The following is a 22,569-nucleotide window of genomic DNA, read 5'->3' on the forward strand; positions in this document are numbered from 1 at the left end:
TTAAGGTCTATATCACTTCATGCTAGATAGGTGGTAAGCATTTAGCACAAAACAGAAAGCACTCATATATTGCAGTGATGTAAGAACCTGTACAAAACAGTACTAGACATTGTGGTTTTCAGTGCACTCTTTCTTCTGCAAGATAGAACAGTGTAAACCTCAAGTTCACATTTAATTTCAGCAGAAAGCACACTAATATAATCTATCATAAACTATGATTATAATCTTACTCCCTGATACGCAGAACATTGCAAACAGTTATAATGACTGATATATGATTTCTGAAAACACATTGAAAGCACAGGAAGAAAAGTATTTTTTTTAAACACACATTTCTTGAGAGATTCTATCACAAATCATGTGCTTACTTGGAAAACAAGTAATTCTGGATTTAATGTGAGAAAATTTTGTTATGTCATTGCATTTTTCAGTGTCTGTAAAGTGACATCAGCACATTAAAGAGCTATATGAAAAAAATAAGTAATAAATTAATAACTAAAGTAAAACAATGGGTAATTAAAGTAATAAAATTACTTATTATCAGCCCTCTGAGGAACGACAAACTAGGGGGGCAGCACAGCTAATTGTACAGTATCAAAATCTGAACACTCCTACAATAATCAATGAATGCTTCAGACCTTATTTCACAGGCAGAGTATTTTAGGGAAGAGGTTAAAAATCTCATTCTGTGAAGAAATGCCATTAAAATCATGTTTGCTCCAAGCAGAACATTCCATTTGTGTCTGTAGCAGGCTACCACTTATTATTGTTTTCTTTCCTTACTGGCAGCTACTAATGGCCTGCATCCAAACATCACGACTGAAGTCTGCACCACCGACACCTCAAATATTTAGCTTTGAAGATTAATGAACATCAGGTTATATCCAGCCTTTAGGACAGGGACCAGGCTGAAAGTCAAAGAACTTTAAATTTGATTAAACAAAAATTACCCAGCAAATTTATTGATTTTCTTCCAAGGCAAACAGCAATCTTTACAAGTCCATGTTTAACTTTATACTCCCAAGCAATCAGTCCTAAGCATATATAGACAGCTTCCTTTCCCAAGTAATGAAAAATACACTACTGGATGAGAGAACTGAAAAGACCTGGGACCAGATGTTTACATTTATTCCTGTAGATACACCTCACAGAAGTGGGAATCTGACTAATTTGGTTCACAAATTAATTACCAAATTATAAATAACTGAACAAAAAATATATATAAAATAGCAGAATTAAAATTTTGCTTATAACACCACTAAAACTGATGCAATATTATACAATGCCAACCCAGTATCTCCTCTTACACTTTTTCTCCAATCAGAACTTGCCCTTGAATCAATTTTTCACCCTTGGAAATACAAAGTGCAGCTTCTTTATTCATTTTACCTCTCTTTCCCTCTCTGGAAAGAAAGTACTTGCAACAGACAGAGCCCACAAATTCAGTGGAACTTTACCCTGGGCAGAGAAAATCCATTTTGCTTTATCTCTCTTTACTAAGGTTAATAAGAAGCTTCTCCTCTGAAAGTTTCTAGCATTCTTCAACAGGAAAATAAAATTTCTGCTCCTCTGATCATCTCAGGCTATTTCATAACTTTACTTATGTGCTTTTGTAATGGGCCTCAAGATATTTAAGTATTCAACAACTTTTGCTTAAGACATCATAAAAGTAGAAAATGTTAAGTTTTTTTTTTTAGGCAGTGCTTGGGTAACAGCAGTGAGTCACACTCAGTAAGAGCCTTTGAAGTTACAAGTAGATATGCATGTTTGCTTGGCTGTACCTTCTTAAAATTTTATTTTTAGTAACTAAAGAACCAAGTGAAAAGGTTGTAAAAAAAAAAAAACAGCCATTTTTAAAGTAATTTTACTCTACTGAGTAAGAGATAGGTAACTGAACTAAGCATTTTTCATTCAAAATGAAAATAACTTGGTTGTGACTGGCTGGGCTTTAAGCAACTGCTCTCTTATCAACTTGGAAACAGGATGATACCATGTGTAAGAAAAGCAATCCTTCCATTTTACTGATTACTGGTATGTGGTCAAATTTTAAAACTGAATCGAGGTCTGGGTGTTGCAGGCAAGAAAGGTAAGGCAACAATTCACAGGAAAACAGTGTGAATGACCATCTGTCTAGAAAAATGTGAGGAAATATAAAAAAAGGTGTCATATCATCTGTAAGAGAACAAGAGGAAAAAATAGGACAACACCCTTTCAATCAAAACAAACAAAAAAAACCCCAACAAAACAAACCAACAATAAAAGCTGCAGACTTTGTTTTATGTCCAGGCTTTTGCTGAGAAATTGGGCCATCTTTCAAAACACACACATTTCATCAGACTATTTCCACAAAATATTTCCATTTCTGTCAATTTTTTTTTTTTTAAAGAGAAGTCACTTTATATGAGAAACCAGCCACAAGTTGAGTTCAGAGCTGGAATTATTTCAACCCACAATCAAATTTAGAAACAAAACCATAGTGGCTACAGAAATCACATATTTTAAGCAATAGTTAGGCATGCAGTACACTTACAAATTAGGATTGGAAGACGTGCTTTATTCAATTACTTGAGGATCACCTACTGCTTGCCTTCCTACACCATGAAAGGGTTTTATGCAAATAGAGGAAAGCACCTTTTTTACACTTCGACTGCTATCCACACACAAACCCCTCTGCCATAAAGTTAATATATGCTTTTAAATATAGAAGCAAGGTTCACTTTGATATAAGAAAGCAATATTGTTTACAGTGAGAACAACTGTTCACTGCAACAGGCTCCCCAGGGATGTGGTAGAGTCCCCATCACTGGAGGCTGTTAAGATGCGATTGACAGGGTGCTAAAATAACCTCATTTAAGTTCCCTTTCCCATGGAAGGTTGGATCAGATGATCTATCCAGGTTCCTTAGAGCCTGGGCTGTTCTATGATTTTAGTTATTTCTATTAATATCTTCCAATTTCAGAGACTGGTAGTTTAAGGATGTGGATGGAGAAATGGTGCTTGTGGTGAGGTCTAAGTCTGAAGCAAACACCAGTGTGGCAGTCACGTACAAACAAAGAGGGTGTCACTTGTCAAGAGAACAAGAAGGTCATTTTAAAAAGAACATTAATACAAGCTGCTTATCTAAGAGTAAATCGGAAGCAGGATTCAACATTACAGAACTACATGTCCACAGCTCTTTTAATTCAGCCCAGTTTGTGTAACCAGAGATGCCATCCAAAGCAGCTTTGTGATGTCAGTGCCTTACCTCGTTCCTCCTTGATGAGGCCCATGTTTACACATGCTTGTGCCTTTCTCTTCCCACCATCAATTTCTACTAATTGCGCAGTGTTATAGCTTTGCTCATAAAAGTAGCTACTTAACCATTTGTCCTCAGGGTCATTGAAAAAGCAGGCCAAGCTAAGCTGGTTATCATACACCTTCTCATAATGCCCTTTAAAAACAAAAATCACAATAAAAATATATTATCATCAGTGCTCAAAAATTTTGCATGTTATAGCAATAACAATAATGAAAATTAAGAGCTATTTATATTTTGACTGTTCAAATACCATCAAGTTCTGCTATGTGTTCACTCAGAGAAATACAAGAGGAAAATTATAACCTTACAAATTAGGCACAATTGAAAATGTATATTTTTTTCATTTCTGTGTGCAAAACCAAAATTCAGTACAATGAAACACACAGAACCTGGATAAAACACTGGATAGTCAAAAGAGAAGTCAGAGTGAGCGTGGAGAAGCATTTGTCTGAGTGTCTGGGCTCTGAAAAGCGCTAAGAGCTTTCCAAACCTTGGACCTCTAAAGTAGCAACTGTGTTGATGGAGATTAAGAACCAAAAACAACACTCTGAAAACACAACCATTAATTCATATAATTTTAAATGTTCAAATTATGACTTACAAGAGAGGCTTTGAGTTTTCATGTGTATTGACATGTTTATTACCTTAGCATCCTTAGAAATTAAAGACATTTCCCTAAGACCTACCCTGTCCCCCCCAGTTCACCAAGGATTTGATTTTCAGAATGTGGAAAGCAGGGGAGACTCAGAGTCACAGATTTTCTCTACAGCCTCGAGTTTGGATTCTACTCTTTATCATCTCACACAGCTGAATGAACACACATCATCCCTAAAATTTACAAGAAATCTGCAAGTCCTAAATCTGAGTAGCTATACAAAATTGTCCACAAATACATTATCCACAATTTAAAGTTACAGAATAATAGCTGATTTCCCTCAGCATCTTAAAAAAAAAAAAATCCACAAGGTATCAGCCCTGAATTATTCCAAAACTACTAATTTGGAGTACAAATGTAAAACTTTCCGGACAAATCTTATCATACTGTTCCTCCCTAAAGTGAATTTGAAAGATCTATTTCTCATATGATGCTGAAAAATTGATGAGATAATAAAGTAGAGCATGAACCTATATGTTTCATGACTAAGATAAATTAATTTTCTGTGCAAACTCTATTCATGCCAGATAAGAAATTAAATAATTAGCTAAAATCCCATTGCAGTTTTGGCAGTGTTGGTGGGCTACTTAGTGTGTTTGCAGCTGTTAAATAAATGTGAGCTGAACAGACAGTTCTAAAAGGCATATCCACATAACTGGGTAAAGAAGGAGTTAAGAAGCACAGGTCTGACAGCAGGTAAGAGGTTGCTTGGTTAAGCTGGATGTGTGAACAGAACTGCTTTGTTTTTGGGAGTTCTGTAATTTGTAAGCTTTCTCAAGAAAGAGAGAAAACGGAGAAAAGAAAGATGCCCTCTTAATTCTGGGTATGGAGCACCACACAGAAATCAACTGGGAAAAAATAAATCTTTTCAGCACAGGCAAGATCCCAAAGTCCTGATCTTCCCCAAGTGTTTTAAAACTATGATAACCATATCAAAACACTTTAATCAAGAGGTGCAGTTAAATTCTGTTGTTTTGATATCTATAAGAATAATTGGGGGAAATCCAATTTCCAAAAGGATGAGTTTAATGACTGTAAATTGCACCAGCTATGGAAGTCACTTGCACTATTTGGAACACACAACAACAATGACTCAAACAAGTACTTTAAATTCATCACTAAACCACACGAGGGATTTGTCAGCCTCATCTCTAGTATGTTCTGTCTCAAAATTACAAATTGCATATGATCTAGTTGAAGAAATGTAAGTCTCTCAACCTCTCTGTTGTCATGACTGCTATTTGACTTCAGACTATCTTGATAAACTTCTTCAGTGTGTTGCACAAAACAGCAAGGAATATTTTCCTTTGACAAAAAGGGCTACCACCTAATTATTTCTGCAGTCTTCAAGATATTAATCTACTACTTGTTTTTCCTCCTTTTTCCTCATCTCGGACATATCAGAGAACACTGTCTGAATTCTTCCTGCTTAAGGTTTTTTTGAAATTAACCTGAAACCTCTTCCCCATTCTTGAACACTCTTTTAATATTTTTATTTAAAAATTTATTCCTTTAATGGTAAACAATACTTTTTTTATTGCTTATGTTATTTTATTTATTACTTTGATGTTACTTATTTTCTCAGAATTTTCCCTTCCATGAAGTTGTAACCTCAGATTTCTACCTTTTTAATAATTTCCATTAAAATACTTAAAAATTATGATTTTGAAGCAGCGTGTGTTATATACATTTATATTTCTAGTATTTTAAAAGAGAGAACACCCCTTCAAAAAATGAGTGATTCGCCATCTCTTTAAAATCACCAGAAATTAAACAGCTCAGTAAAATTACATTTAGATTATCATCTCACCATTTGCATCTAAGGTTTTAAACCAAAACAAAAGCTTAAGTTTGAAAATTCAGCTTTGAGAGAAATAATTGTCAATATTCAGACTGCACATATTCCTAATCTGAATACTCCACATGGCTGTGAGTTTTCATGCCTTTTGTTTCTCCTCAGGATTGAAAAAGCCCCTGTTGGGTGCCTCTTTTTCTGACTATCCTGGAGTCTACATCATATAAAACATACTTCTATATTAGAAATTGAGACTATTTTGGTACAATAGCCTCATAAAATTTTCTTTAAATTGTTCTGGAATGGAAATAACAAAACTGGGTTGGGCTTAATATACTTACATTTACCTATGGGTAAGCGCACACACACACACATATATATCCCTGTATTTGCATATGTTTATAACAGATATATTTATACACCTATACAACATTATTATCTATCACACACATCAACATTATACTAAACCCAAGACACTGCACTGCACCAGCTACTAAGAAGAAAATGAATTCTATCCTAGCCAAAACCAGGACAACACACATAGATAAAGACCCAGTTGGGATTAATCCAAACTAACCAATTTAGATAGGGATAGGAGTTACCTAGGATCCCTTTCCTCTCAGTGAAGAAAAGCAGATACTTCTTGGATGAGATTTATCTCATCCTGACTTGAACAATGCTTGCAGCACAAGGAAATGGTTTTAGAGACTCTCTCAGAAGTAGAGTCAGAGCTTCCCATGATTACAAGCACACAACCACATGAGCAGTGAAATACAAGACCTAATTATAACCACTAACATAAAGATAACAATACACATTATGTACAGATGATAGCTAAGCTAAAATGAACTCAAAGATACCAGTGGATGCATACAAATGGTTGCAATAACCCAGAAAGAGAAGAGATAATTGGATCATCATGGCTACAGACACATTGGATACAGATTTGCTCCTCTGAAATCATTGCTACAAAGTATCAAGGCACTTATATGACATAAAATTATGCAAATAGCGTCAGGTAGTGCCCTACAAATCCCAAGGGATGGAAGTGACCTGAGGCAGACTCCAGCTACTGCCACGGCTTTGATTGAATGAACTTTAACGTGACCCTCTGATGACGATCCTGCTGGTGCATACCAATGAGAAGTACACAAAAGACAGCCATGTCTCTGGCATTGTCTTGGACAGTGGCTGACCAGATATGCTGGTCATAAAACAAACACCCAAACCCCAGACTTTTAAAAGTCATATTTTCTTCTGGATTCAAAGTCTGAGATACCAATCCAGAAATGAATTGTTGTTATTCTGACAGTGGTAAAGCTTGCGTATCAGAATTAGTGAAAGTGAACTTTTACATCCCCAGGAGAGGAATACAGGAATAGGTAAATACTCTCTTCTATAAAATCTCCAAGAAGTAGTTCAGATAATAAAACTTTGAACTCTGATTTTGTAGAGTAAGTTCTCTACAACTGATTATAAAATACATGTAGACAAGTATCTTTAGGTATGTGTTGATCAAATAAATGAAAAACAAGTCCCTAATTGAGTGTTCATGTACAAAAGGAGAGTTGTCCTATCAAACCTTCCTGAGATCTTTCTGTTAAACAGAGATTAAAAAACCCAAACCCTTTAACTTGAACTTAAACATTAAACGCCATCTAGCAAACTCATGGGTTTTTCCCTGCTTTGTATCAGGATCTCTTTAGGTGCACCTCAGCTGTCAAGGAATGTCTCCCTCCACTATGCTCAAGCCATAGACCCTGATCAGCCCACAGAACACCACCTTTGCTCCTGGGCTCTTCTCAGGAACTGTTCCCTTGGCAAGCAAGGCTGTGCACGGAACAGAGGATGACTCAAATCCATGTCTGCATGTTTGCTGTGCTCAGCTAGACAACTACTTAGTGCAATGCAAGGGATAGTGAGGTGCAGTTTGAGTTTGAGAACCCCAGCAGGGATAAAATGAGAGAAAAGAAACACACAGAAGGTCAGCAAGCCAGGCTACTGCAACTCAGGCACAACTTGCTGCCACAACTCTATGATCTCCTTCATGACAGGATGCAGTGGAAGAAAGGAAAAGAAGTACAGGAATGGTCTTTAGAGAACAATGAAAACATCATGAGGAGACCCTGGCTTGCTGTTTCCCTTGAAGAATAAAAGAGGCAGCTGCTGCATTTTCCATTAACAAGAACTTGCAGTCATTTTTAAAATACAGGTATTGGAAAGAAATTTTTCACATGATTCAGTACTTTTCACTCAAAAAAACACCAGTTAGTCCTTTGTTCCTGCCAGACAAAGGCTGTATGGAAACTTTTCAACAGGTGTTAACACTTATCTCCAATTCAGTTAGCTGTTTAAAGCGTGTATGACTGGATTATAACTGACCCTTTACTCTTGAAGGCACATAAAGGAGTAGGCTAAGGTTAATTAAGTCACTAGGAGTAATTTTTTATATCAGAATGAGACACTATTAACACTGGAAGTTTCATTTTTCTTTTGCCAGAGAGATCAAAATCAGTGATTCAGTAGACAGCTGATGCTGTGAAGAATTCACACACAGAAAGATCCAGGACAGAAGTCGTTGGATCAATAAGAGGCATAAACTGCAGTCAAATACGGTGCTGCAATCACTTATTTCCACCTGGATCTATACATGGCAAAGAATCAGTCTGCCTCTACATCTACAGGTAGACAATTCCTCAACCATCCCTTTTCCCAGAGAGTTTATTCATAAATAGATAAACTTCTTTTTCCTGAAACTTTAGCCATAAATCCAGAAATGAAGAAGGTGAAAATGTGAGGTGTGAGCATGATGATACCAAGTTTCAGGCAGTCTGTTTCCTCCAGTGCACCCAGAGCACTTGACTCCCAACACTGCCAGGTACATAAAGGGAAAATGCTTAAGTAATGTACAATCTATACAAAAGTGCTACAGAAATGGTCAGGGTATAATTTTACTGGATAAAGGATAAAGCCAGCTAATGATAATAATATGAGGCAATTAACTGGTAATCTGGAATGCTAATAGGGGACTCCAAGCTATTGCAACAAAAACATACTATAGAAATTTTATAAAAAAATGTTGCTTCTGTTGAAGTCAATGGTAGCTTACAAGTGGCTGCATTTTGAGATGGCTTGGCTTCTTTCCTGGACAGAATAACTTCAAATTTTTGTAGGATAATTACAAAAAATAATAAAATCCTCCACTGGTCTCCAGCAACTGCTGCATTTTTTTCCTGTGATAAAATATTAATTAGGGAATGACAAACCTGCTAGAAAATAAAAGTGTTCCCTTGCCCAGTCCCTCAAAAGCTAGGCAGCAAAACTATGCCTCATCCAAGCAAATATTAAAAGAGGGTTTGTTACACTTTTTTCTTTTAATGCATAACCTCTGGTTTGTTTTTTTTTTTTCAAAATAGCATGGGAAATATGGTTATTGCAATGTTTCTTGCACAAGCCTAAGGCATAATTGCGAAATCTTACAGAAAAGCTCTCTACTGTAAAATGCTAAACTATGTTTTCAACCTTGACTATACTGGACAAAGATTTTCCAGTGCAAGCATATCAAATACTCATGCTTTCTTCATATACTTTATGAAAATACATCTTTTACAACAAAAACCAATAACTCATACTGTCAAAATTTTTCTCTACACTGAAGTGAGGGAAAGAAAGCCAAATTGTCACTTCTTTCTAATTGGGTGTGTCTGGTACTGCTAGAACAAGGGTCAGCAGCCTGCAGCACATGAAGAGATTCAGCATTTAGCACACAGCATAGCACAAAGGTTGAGTGGGGTCAGGAACCAGGAGCAGGTGGAATCTCAGAAAGGCAGCAGCTCCCAGGTTTTAACTCCTGGTTTCCAGCAGCTGCTCCACTGATCAGCTAATAAGCAGTGTCTTGCCCTTTTGAAGGCATGTTCATACCCAAGGAATCCATCCTCTGGCTTTGGCACAGTGATCTGCCACTACAGTGCTGAGTGCCCAACACGTGCTGCAGCCGCTGGACTCTGGCGTTTTCCCTGGGTTTGTATTCCTGCTCTGGAAAAGCAGAGTTAACAGCCGGGACATCTCTTTCTTTAATTGTTCTTGAGCTGGAACTTGCTTTGCATTCCTTTCAAGGTCTACAAGCAAATCAGCTCACTCTACTGAGTACTGATAAATACAAAACATAACTTGCCTTTTGAAGGAACCCCCAGTATTTCCATATATGTGCCAAGAAATCACTGTATACATCAAATGCTGAGCTGTGCAGATCCATTACTCTGGCATTTATCCTGCACTCTTCTGTAAAATGCCCTACAACTATACATATTTAAACAGCTCAACTGCCTCCTTTTTTTTCCCCCTAAGCTTCTGAAACCAGAACTAGTAAAAAAAGAGGTTAGTCCAGGATAATGGAACATCAAAGAATAATTAAAACACCCTCAATTTCGAAGTCAGAAACATTTACTTTACTTGTATAAAGAAGGCAAGATAAAAATCTAGTCAAGTATTGCCAATATTTCTGCCACTGCTTTTAGAATAATGCTGAACTCAGGGCAAAATAACTGCATCAGTCATTTTTCTGAGAAGCTGCAAGGATTAAAGTTCCCTCCCTATTTTTAAATACTTGGGAAATACTCAAATGCAACAAAGATTATTTTAAACGGGACAGAAAAAGAGCTGTTTTCTTTGCACACAGAAAAATATTGGTAATAGGTAGTTAAAAAAAAACAAACAACTCCTCTATTTGAAGTTCAACCAAAATATTCTATTAAAAATGAAAACAGAACGTTTACTGGTGTGTATAAAGGCAATCAGTCTGTGTAGTGTAATGCTGGTAAACAAAATGTTACTATTTTCAAACACAGCAGTAAAGAAAGCGATTGCTTTTTGCTATCAGCCTGCACATTGTGGTGGATGGCTCTGATTCAGTTCAAGCAAATAATTTACGTCCAGCATTGCATTGTAGCATCCTAGAACTATAAACTGTGGCAACTATCACAATATTAACAGTTTACACCAATAACTATGAAAACTGAATGTGTACACAGCTTGCTCTGTACGCTATAGTAACTACCATAAAACTCTAAAATTAGAAGTTCTAACTTATATTCAAAATTAAGACTATATGCTCCAAAAATATCAGATGAGAAAAATTAAATAACAAAGAAGAAAATTATTTACTGACAAAGTAAGTGTTCAAACTTACTCACTCCAGGTTCAAACCCTAACATTTCATAAAGTTTCAATTAATCAAAAAACTAACAAGTAATGAATTTTTCATGGTTATTACTTATACCTGCTATGTCTTTTTTTCATCACAATTGTTACCTGAGATAGATAAAATTTCAGCCAACCTAATATTAGTAACATCAACCACGCTATGAAACTCTCACCATTTGTTGACCCAAATATTACTTTCACCCTTTTAAGCTTGAACTATGGCAGCTGAAGAGCAAATGCAGGTCAGCTGCTGTTGTAGCTGCTACATCATGGTAAGTTCCAGCTGAGGTGAACTGCTGAATGATTCTTAAACGGTGTCAACTGGATTTGTCAGGAGATCATAAGCCAGAGCCCCAAGCAATTTGATTAGAATCAGAGAGTAACTGGATTAGCAGAACTACTGAATTAGTTCTTGATGAGCTGCACAGCTCATGCGAATCTTCACAGCACTGCTGGCTCTCAGACCTGCAACAGGAATTACCTCCACTCTTTCATGTGCCAGGCAACTAAAACCTCATTTTACACAAACAAGATATTTGTGCAAAGGTTTGCATTGAAACTGGTGGGAAAAATCAAAACAAACTATGCCCTGATCCAGGAATTCAATAACAGCACTTACCAACTTTTACGACCTCATTACTTTTTTCTTTTATTTCAACCAAGAGACAAAGTTGGGAGATATTCTCTCCTACAGGCAAGGTGGAATCAGGCAGCTGGTGGTGGCACCTTGTCCCTGGGAGAGGTGAAAGATCTACAGAGCCCAGCACACACAGGAAATGCCGGGTTCAGTGAGAGAAGGGCAGGAACTGCACATTTGGTCATGCCTTGCCCCTCTGGAAGCCTGTTTGCCACCTCTGTTGTCACATATCAGCCTGTAACCCTGAAAACCACCATGCACAGAAGGCAAGCAAACTGCTCTCCTCAAGTGGCTGCAAGGAGCAGGCCCATCAAGATAAACCATGTCTAGTACTTTCTGACCACCAAATACTGGCAGAACATTTCTGTCAGGGCAATCCAAGCCCCAAACTTCTCTCTTATATTCTGCAAGATACAGGGGTACCTATTCAGGTTTTAGTCATACAACAAAAAAAAAAGGCAAAGCTGAAGATTCCATCCAATTATGGCTGGCTGGACTTATTGTCAAGAATTATAGTGAATTAAATAAACACAACTTTTGGCTTTCATGGCAAACATAAAACAAACATTTAAAATTAATATTTTTTTGAAGTGCCAAAAGGGCTTCTTTTGCTGTTCCTTTTTTGAAATGAAGTTGTCCATTTCTAAATTTCAGTCAAAAAGCTTATATTCCAAATTCACAAGCTTTACTGTAGGTTTTCATATTTGTAATGACCAAAATGCAAACAAGACAAATACAGTGAAATCAACCCAGCTATGAAACTGAATTGCAGTTAGAGCTTTATCTGCCTCCATCACTACAATTAATCCAATGGAGAAAGATGGGGTAAGTTATGTTACTATTTATAGTAAAAGGAAATTATAAATATGAGTGCTTAGTAAATAGTAGGCAATAGAGAAAATACAGTAATTTGGAGTTATGTCTTCACTAATATCTAGTAATTCACAGGTGGCATGTTACATCTGTGTGCTATATTTTATTTGACATGTTCACAATCCTTTTTAAGTCAGTCACAAATCCAAACACAGTTAGCAGACAGAGTATTTAATAAAAACAGATTTATAAAACTATTACTGTGTGAAAAAGCATTTCACCTATTACATCTTCCTAATACAAAACCAGCTATTTAAATCAATAGAGAAAGAAAAACAATAAATAATTAAACTACGAGAAAATAATTGAGATGTTATCAAAGCCATAAATACATCAAACATTTCTGATGGTATCAAAATGCACTCTACATGTTTCCCCCCCCCCCCTTTTTTTTCCCCTTCCTTCACAAAACCTCTCCTGATATCTGCAGTTCCTAATCATTTATTCTATAAATACAGCTCAGTTGACTAAGGCTGCAATGTGCTAAGATGCAGTAGCGTTTCAAATTCATACATGAAACAATTTGGAAGCTTCCCCCAGGCACTGGCGGCTGCGGCTCCCGCTGCTCCGCTACCCACAATCCCCCCATTTACCTGCTCGCTGGGCTGCCTCAGCCCCGGTCAGGAAGTGGTAAAGCTGATCCAGCTTATCAGGCTGCTCCTCCAGGGACTTCTCATGCCATATGGCTGACCCAGGCCCTGCAGCCTCCCTCAAGGCATTCCACTTCTGGATCAGAGTGAGGAGCTCAGAGAAGGACTTGTGATAACCCCGGCGCAGCATGTCTATGCAGATGTTCTTCTTGTATGTATTCCTGTAACTGGGAATAAGAAAGGGAGATTTTAAGCCTTTAAACCTGCGTTCTGTTCCTCACCTTACCAAATAAGTGCAGATAACTACAGCAGCTTTCAGGAAGAGACCTCAGCAGTTCAGCAGCGGAGGGTGGGTATTATTTCCCCTGCTCAAAAAGAGATCTGCTAAAATCTGATTGCAAATGCCATACCTTAGGGAAGCAAACATGGCAATAATCAATACATACCAATATACACATTGAAAACACAGTGAAAAATACACTGGCATTCTTTAGCTGGTACTTGGTAAAAAGGCTGACTGATGGGAATACTGCCCCGCGTGTTTACATTAGTTCATGAAAACACAATGAGCCCTTAGTTTGCTTTAAGATAGTGCACAGGGAAAACTGAGGCGCATGTCAAAATGACATATATGTTGTTATATACAAAACTGTTCTTATATGTTTCATATATATGTTGCTATATGTTGTATGTATATGTTGTTATACATACACATTAAATAGTTTTGCTGTAGGACAGGATGGCTTGGCTTAAAAATGTCAAACAAACATAATCATTAGATACTATTTTCCTTCCATTTCACATATAACTTCAGCTGGTTTAGTGATGCAAAAGTTTGATGATTTCTCCCTAATTTTAAAATCAAATGATGCTACCATGAATTTTTATTGAAGTTAACACCTTCATGAACTCTGATAAGATGTTTGTATCAAAAAGTTGTGGAATCAAATATTCTCAATTGGTAATACACCTTTGGAGGTATTATTTATGGAAATAATAAAAATATTTATTTTATATAGCATGAAACACTCATTGTGTCCTATTCTAGAGAAAACTGAGCCCAATGGGACTGCAACACAAAGGTACAGATATAAAGGCTGCAATGATGGTTGTCCAGTCTGGGAAAACCAACCTGTACCCCAGTAAAATGGCAAGGACCCAGATGGGTTACCTTTATCTTGTATATTCCATTAAGTTTCCAAACTGTTTTCAAGACTGTCCTTTTGTATTGGAGTACATTTAAATTCAAATTATCTCAGCTTTAAAATAAATATGGAATTCTGAAAAATGGGATTTATAGTGTATGTAATAATTTCAGGTGAAATAAATAATAGCCCAGTGATCTTAAAAAGAGCTACTGCAATTCTTTAACAATGTTGATAAGATGGAAGTGATGTGAAAAACTTCTTAGCTAGAAGACAATAATATAGACAGCAATGTAAGATGTAGGACACAATCTGAATTATTTCATCTTTGGCATAATTAAAATAAAATCTCCTACTACACAGATGCACATTAATCCTTCACATGTATTTTTCACATTTCAGTTGCAGAACTCAGGATAAAAATATTAAAAAATTCTAATAGGATTTGGACCAGGCAGTACTGAATTTGTGTTTAATATATAAATAGATGTTTTTTGAGATTGAAGATCACACATTTCTCACACAGATAAGGGAAAAGATATAACTATTCTGCACCACAAAAATTTGCAACATTTATCTTATATATGATATATGTTTAAACATATAAATTTTAATTTGCTGGAATATGCTATATTTGGCATATACCAAATGTAGAGCATATAGCTTCAAAATACTGTAAAGATACTATGCTAATACCATGCAAATTATTCTCTCTTTTTTATATGGAATACTTTTTCATTTCCTGTTTAAAAATTCTATGTAATAAAAAAAACCAAAAAGGCCTAGAACGGAATCCTACAGCAATGTAACTCAGAGAAGTGGAATAACAATCTGCACAGCAAGCACACACATGCCTGTTTATTTATATAATGGGATTTATACATGTTTGTGTGTGTGCATGCATTAGATCAGAACATGCACTGGAAGTAAACAAGGAAGTAGTGCTAAATGATGTCAGCAGTCACCACCCAAAATGTCATTCAGGTAATTTTGAACACTCACTGCACACTTATTGAGCACAGAACCAGTAATCATATGAATAGAAAGACTGTGTCCATGTAACGCTACTTTCTGTAGACTGATGTATTTTACTTGAAGTCAAAGCACATTTTCCCCACAAGAAAGCATTATTAGCAAACCAGCACAGGAAAACAAAGCATACAGCAAAACATGAAATTTTTGAAAACCAGTGTCAAGAGTGTTGTAATAAATTCCATCCCAATTAATTGAAAAATTGAAATAATGCCGAGGTAATCCTACTGTGCAGAGTACATTGTTTTCTGAGGCAAAGAGGACTGATTTTAGTACACAAGCAGTAAAGCTATCTACTGTAAAACCCTTCAAATTCAGTGGCATGAAAATAAAAGTCATCTCAGTTATAATGCACAAAGCACACAATAATACTATTATTGTTTCCTTAAATTTCTGTAATATATATAAGCCACAAGTGCCTGGTCACACACAAACAATAAAATTGGGCAAGAGATTAATGGTGTTATGGGGATAAATGGTATTTGTATCACCTGAAAGAGCCTGACACTGCAATGAAATCTAAAATTGTTTCAGTTATCAAAGTGTTTCCAGATGAAAATTCCAGGGTCTTTTTTTTCCCCCCCATCAAACACTTCTTTTGAACACAATAAACTTTTCATGATACCTTGAGATAAACTAAAAATCCTCAATTCTCAAAACACTTTCCATCCTGCTTTTTATGACGTCATGAAGCATATAAAATCTGAGGTTAAGCAGAACAACTCGTGTTTTAGATAACTAAAGACTACTTGATTTCTAATATCAATATCAAAAACTGATACCTAAGGTTCCTTCCAACTCAGGATATTCTATGATTCTGTGATTTATTTTATAAAATCCCACTGTTAGCATTAGTGTAGTATGTTTCTACACTATTAAGCAACCTTACACTGAACACTTTCGAACCTTGCCACCCAACAAATTATGATTTATTGTTAAGTAAGCGAGTTTGTTTTTCTGCATTCTCCCGCGCCGACTCGAGGTTTCCTTTGAACAATTACGTTACTTCCAGGAGCCAAAGCAGAGAAGACTGACCTTGGCTTTGCTCGGAGCGGAGCCGTTCCCGGGGTTTAATGGTCTCTGGGGGCATCTACTGGAAATGTGGGAAACTGCAGGCAGGACGCGCGGATCCCGGCACAGAACAAAGGGTCCCCGCTCCCCGGCCGTGCCCCGGCACAGGGCACAGGGGCCACCAAGGCGTTCGCCCGGCCCGCACGGACGCCTGCAAGCCATGGGATGTGTGGGACCAGAGCGAGCAGATAGCTCTGCAAGGTCAGCCGGGTTTCGTTTAAAAACTGAATGTGATGCGACTGCAAACCCAAAGTCCTCCTCCTCTGGAGTGATCAGGAGATCACGCCAGAGAAAAAGGTCTCAGATGGATGTTTTTAAAAAGCAAACTATTTTAAATGAAATTTGGAGCACCTCTATGTATTTATGGTTAAAACAAAGACACCGATTAATCTGGTTTTAATTTAAAGCAGAATTGATTTGGGTTTTTTCGTCCATGAAACTCAACAGATGAGAAGCACACTTACCACAGAGCCAGCTGATGCTAAGAATCCCTTGATCCTCTGCATGTGTACTCATTTCTGCCATTGCTGATACCCCGTGATGCTGCTAAATGTTTATTTACACAGGCTGGGCTGCGAGCTGCAGGTGGATCTGATCCTAAACCAGCAGTTTCTGTGGTGCAGTGCTCCATCAGAAAGTGCTGAAAAATTCTGTGAGCTTCTGAGAGTCTCTGTGTCATGATGGGGGGGGGGGGGGGTGGTGTGTCAAGAGTTTTCAGCACCAAATAAATAACCAAAAGTTAAACTTGCCATTTTAGTGGCACCACAGTACAGATGATGATTTTATGCTGTGTAGTATCACAGGGGTGGAAGGAGCTACTTACTGAATGTGGATCTGTGAGCTTGAAAAGACACTGATGTTAACACTGTGGTTAATTTAAGTGTACCCAGATATTGCTACAGACATTTCATTTTTTTCCTAAACTATGCAGCTTAATTTTCTTACATGATTTCCTTTTGCATTATCATTGCTACACAAAGCAATCTATAGCCACGCTGAGAAATAAAGGGAACCTGATTCTTATCTGCCTTTACCAGTGCAAGAATAATAAATAGTAAGTGTTCAGTGAGATTAATGAAATTACACTGTTGTTCCAGTCTCAAGGACTTTTCTATATTACGGCATTGCATTTTTACAAGACCATTAAGCAATGCTGGGAGATCAGCACAGCACCACACAACATTCCCTTCAACTTAAAATCCTCCACAATAAGACTATTTGCATTCTACCCTTTAAACTGAAAGAGAGGGCAGAAAAAGGAAATTAAGAGGCCAAGAAGCAGGAACTAGTGTTAGAAATAATCAAAACACTCAGTACAGCAGTACAAAATCATTTAGCAGGAACTTAATTCTCCATGCCTCCTGTCCGATGTGGTCAATTACAGACAAACAAAATAAGTCCAGAAGACTATTTTCAGATGGAAGATATGTATATATGCATATATATATATATGTATACATAAAATATTAGGTTTCATATATTTCGTTTTTGTAGGGCTTAATTAGTACTTCCAGTTAATTCCAGCTGCTGATTGCACTACAAGTAGTTGTACTGTACTGTAGCAATCCTATTCCGTAAAGAACAAAATGGCATGGATTAAACAACGATAGTATATGAAATATTAAAGTGTACTTCCAGTGTAAAATAATTACTCTACCAATTATTATAATGTTTAAAAACTGTATTCAAATAGGTTTCATCCACTTGGGATTTCCTTCTGCAGCTGGCAAGCCAATGACTGATATAAATGCCTTAGATAAGCATCACAAAATTATGAAAAAATAATAAAGATATTTTTGCTTAAGTTCATTTAAGCAAATTTATTTTACTCCCCCCCTTTCCTGTCTATAAATCTACAAGAAAATTAAAATTACATAAAGTATGTGAATACTTGGGTACCTTTTGCTAACCTATATGCAAAAAAAACCACATAATAAACACGGGAACATCAAAATTATTTCTTTAAAATTTGAAAAAATATATGCATTAAGTAAAAACAAATATAGTACATAAAACAAAAAAGCCAAATATGCTGTAAGAATTTATAAGTTCAGGCTGCTCTGCCTAGGAATTGAAAAAGGTATTATTATTTAATTACAGCTGGACAGCCAAGAAACAAGAAAAGTCTTGCAACACCATTGGTGACCCACACCCAAAATGAGTTAAAGTTTGCCCAAGGAATTGTTGAACACAGAAGGTGCTTGTGCAAAGACTTGGCAAATATGGAAGGTGAGGATTTGCCTTTAGCACCCAGGTTCCAGTGGTGCAAACCCCTGTATTCACACTGCTGATGTCTACATTGTCATGGCCCTGGGCTGCAACCCACCAAAGGTGGGCACACAGCCAACTTAAAAATACATCCAAGTCCTGTTCTATCCCTGTGATTCTCTGTGAAAATTTACCCACATAAGTATTTTGGTAAGTCAAGGCCTCGGACGGTCCAGGCGCTCAGCACATTTCAGTACCACTGCTACTGATACAAAGCTATTTAACTGCATCAGGGCACTGCCTCTTAAATCCTGCTTTAAAGACTGTCCGTTTAAATACTTTTCTTTTAATGAAATATTTACTGGATGGTAATATGTTAAATTGTAGACTATAGTAATCTCATTAAAAAAAGATATGACAGTACAGTAAATGCCATTAAGCAGTAAAAGACAGCTTACACTTCAGAATATTTTACTACTAAGGCTGAGTGTTAAATTACAATGGGGTGGGGGGAGCAGCTTTTTAATTCCAAATTGCAAACTTGAAATACCTAATATCCTATTACAAAAAAGAATAAAATCCACAGCGCCCCCAAAATGTAAAAAGGATTCCCTATTCTAATTATAAATAAAAAATATTGCACAATGATTTGTACACATTGTGGGAGGGAAAAACATCACTTGGAATTGACTTGGAGCAATACAGATGTTTTAAAGAAGAAAAGCTTTATGGACCTATGTATCCAGAACTATTAATAGAAAGATGAAAATAAAGCATATATATAAGAAAAAAAGAGATGTAGGTAGTTTATACAATATATCTATATAGGTACAAGATCTTCCAGCTTTAGCAATGCAGTGTTTTTCATCTGCTGCCTCGGCCACTGGATTGTTGTCAAACCACACTTTAACCCAAATCATGCCATCAAAGGGGGATGTGCACCCTGTCAGTAGGATCCCGTAAAGAACACATACATTGAACTCACTTCTTTTTGTTCAAAGATGCATAAAATGAAAAATTAATCAATTATAAACATCAAAGGATGAAACAGAAAAAGTGTTTTAAAATGAATGTAAGCACTGTAATAATTAAGAATCCTCATTAACCCAGACAATGGAAATATAAATCTAGCACTGAACTTTCACAACATTCTGTCCCTAAACATAAATGCAAATGAAACACTAAAAACAAAGATAAAAGTTCCACCCTTATAAAAATGTTCATCTTAAAAAAGCACACACACCTGTGATTATTTCCACCATAATCAGAAAAAAACATTATCTTCATTACTCTTTCAGTTTCTCTTTCTAAATTAATAATGTTCCTTAACCAAAAATAATTCCAACCATATTTTATGGACTACTATTTATCAAAATGAAGCATTTCTCAACTTCCCTCTTTTATTTCAGAGGTGACCTGATGGAGTAAGAGCAAGAAACATGTGAGTTTGGAATCCTTTCCATTTGACTTGCGTGATATCAAAGCAGTCGTTAAATTTCTCTGCAAGTTTCTTTCACAGTGTGCAAGACAGATAAACATAATTATTTACTTTCTGTATCCTTTCAAGCTGCTGTTATGAAATATCATAAAACCCTATAAAAGGCTCTGCATTTATTGCAGTATTGTTATGAACAATTCCTGCAGTACTTTTGCTTTTGTTTAGGAGATCTCTTACTCAAGTCCCCAGCTGAATTTACTCGGTAGGATAAGGGCAAACACACCAGACAGAGATTGCAAAGAAAGGAAAAGAAGGATTTTACATAGTGCAGGATTTACTGTGAAAATTATTAGGAAGTCATGACCGTACCAAGGCAGATTAGATAATCTTTCTTTATCTCAGCCTCTTTTTGTGTGTTAGAGATGCTTCATTTTAAGGGGTGTTTTAAAAATAGAAGTAAGTCAGTTGTGCACTGCTTGTACATTATCTTCAGTAGTAAATATTGTTGAACTACTGTGCAACAAAAGCACCTAAAAAACCGTAAGACCAAACTTAGTAAAAACAACAAGTTACATAAAAAAAGAAAAACTTCAGCTCACTGTGTTCTTCTTTATTAAAGTATGTCATGTATTTTATCTTTGCAAGAGTTTGATGAGTTTTTGCAAGTAAAATTCTGTTTCCTCTATACTTGCTAATAGTCATGAGAATCTGTAGTTTGCACCTTCCCATTAAAAATGTATTGTATTTTTTGAAATTATTCACCCCGCCTTTTATCCAGATCATGTCTTTGAAAGGAGGAAGTAGATAATAAATGGAATAATTCATGATTTCCCATTAAATATGAAACTTTCTTTTGCAGAGTTTAGAAAATGAAGTTCTACATAATGTACAGAAGTTGATTAGAACTTTTTTTAACCTTTTCAAGAAAAATCTTTCACATTACACAAATGTACAGAGAAGTTTCTTTAGGAAAGGCAAACCATTTGCTTCCTACACAGTTCTGTTCTTTAGATCACTGCCTAATTACACTAAATAATATGCTTATCAGGCCCAAAATTCACAAAGATCATTCATTTGACCAAAAAGAATGTGTGTCTCTAAGTTCTAAAATCTCTTTTTGAAAATTGTTTAATAAACATTGAATCCTGGTCATGGCAAGCGAGATTGTTAGGAATTATTCAGACTGAAAAAATACATATTTAAATAATATTGTGAAAGGAATTTAAAATTTATCATCCAGCTCACTAAGTGACTTGTGCCATCTCCCTTTCCACAACCAGCAGGGAGTTTGGGACAGCGTGCCTTAATTTAAAATTTCTTTTACCATGAAAAGAAAAATTTCTTTGGTTCTGGTTTACTCTCTTCCATAGTTTTTAGTATTTAAAAATGAAGAAATACCCTCATAAAATGTAAATGAGTTTACACAACATTCCACCAGTTTTCAACCAGAGTATAATGTGAACACAGAGGGCCATAAGGTGCTTCCAGGTCCTGTCCAAAGACTGACACCAGGAAGAACAGCTAAGTCTTGCTAGGACTGAACATGAAAGAAGTTTACTTCTTCCTCTGTTGGCTGCTATGTCCTTGAGCTCACCTCCCTCCATCTCCGCAGCGTTGTACACAGAAGAAATGGAAGCAGCTCACATCAGTGCATCACTGGAACCAAATATTGTGCAAACAAGGGCTGAAATACAAGGGAAAAGCAGAATCTGCACCTAGACATTATCAGTTTGCATCCCAAATTGTCTTTTGCAAGCTTGTTAGTAATAGCACGTGCACCTCCTCTTGCCTTGCCTCAATCTCATACCAAGGAGATATTTTTCTTTACCCTTTTTCTTGGTAGGGCCCCTCTTCTGTTCCTCAAGAGCCTCATTTATTAACAGAGAAATGGTCAAATCTACCCTACAACCCAAAATCCCCATGTCTAAACTAAGCACCTTCAAACTGGGAAGCCGCAGTAAAGATTTCAGGTAGTAAAAAAGAAAACATGGCAATGTGATTTCAGTGAGAAAGATCCCCATCTATTTTTTGAGTAACCTAAGGAGCCACCTCACTAATTTACGTAATAGAGGTGACAGCCACTACAAGTATGGGTTAATCAAATCCCCAGTCAGCTATTTGTGTTCAGCTTCCTTAAAGCATTGGTCCACCAATGAAAAAGACCATAATACAAACAGATAAAGAAGCAAATAAATCAAAAATTGAGAACTGAAACGCTCATGATTTAAATAACTGAAAAACAAAGGACAAGGTCAGAAAAATCCCAGTCTAATAATAGGTCTTACTAGTCCATCATGGCTATGATGAGAATACAAAAGAAAACACTCTCCATACACTCTTTTCCTCTCCATCAGCCCATAAATCCCATTTTTCTCCCTCAGTGAACTCTCCAGACCATCTGGGCCTCTAGTCAGGTGAGGAAATTTCTCCCTCTTTACTCCTGGAGGACAGATTGGTCAGAGTATTGAGAGATCACTGGTAGAAGATATATGGATGTAGGAAAGAAATTATTTATTTCCATAAACTCCTCTAACACTTAATCCCTCAAAAATTTTCCCACATATTTTTTCCTTAACTCTACCTAGCTGATGCTGATACTGAAAAGAGCAGAAACTTGGAAAGTGG

At 36.5% G+C, this 22,569-nt stretch overlaps 1 protein-coding gene across 1 annotated transcript in view; it reads right to left on the reverse strand.

The window, feature by feature from the left end:
- Positions 1-22,569, reverse strand: part of TTC29 (tetratricopeptide repeat domain 29) — a 121,828-nt gene that overhangs the window by 90,198 nt on the left and 9,061 nt on the right. The window contains exons 4-5 of the mRNA XM_062493663.1: positions 13,054-13,277; positions 3,245-3,430 (exon numbers count right to left, since the gene is read on the reverse strand). Of these exons, the coding sequence (XP_062349647.1) occupies positions 3,245-3,430; positions 13,054-13,277 (410 nt within the window). The remainder of the gene's footprint in view (positions 1-3,244; positions 3,431-13,053; positions 13,278-22,569) is intronic.

Source organism: Cinclus cinclus, chromosome 5 (genome assembly GCF_963662255.1).
Source record: "Cinclus cinclus chromosome 5, bCinCin1.1, whole genome shotgun sequence".
In the NCBI taxonomy this organism is placed as follows: Eukaryota; Metazoa; Chordata; class Aves; order Passeriformes; family Cinclidae; genus Cinclus; species Cinclus cinclus.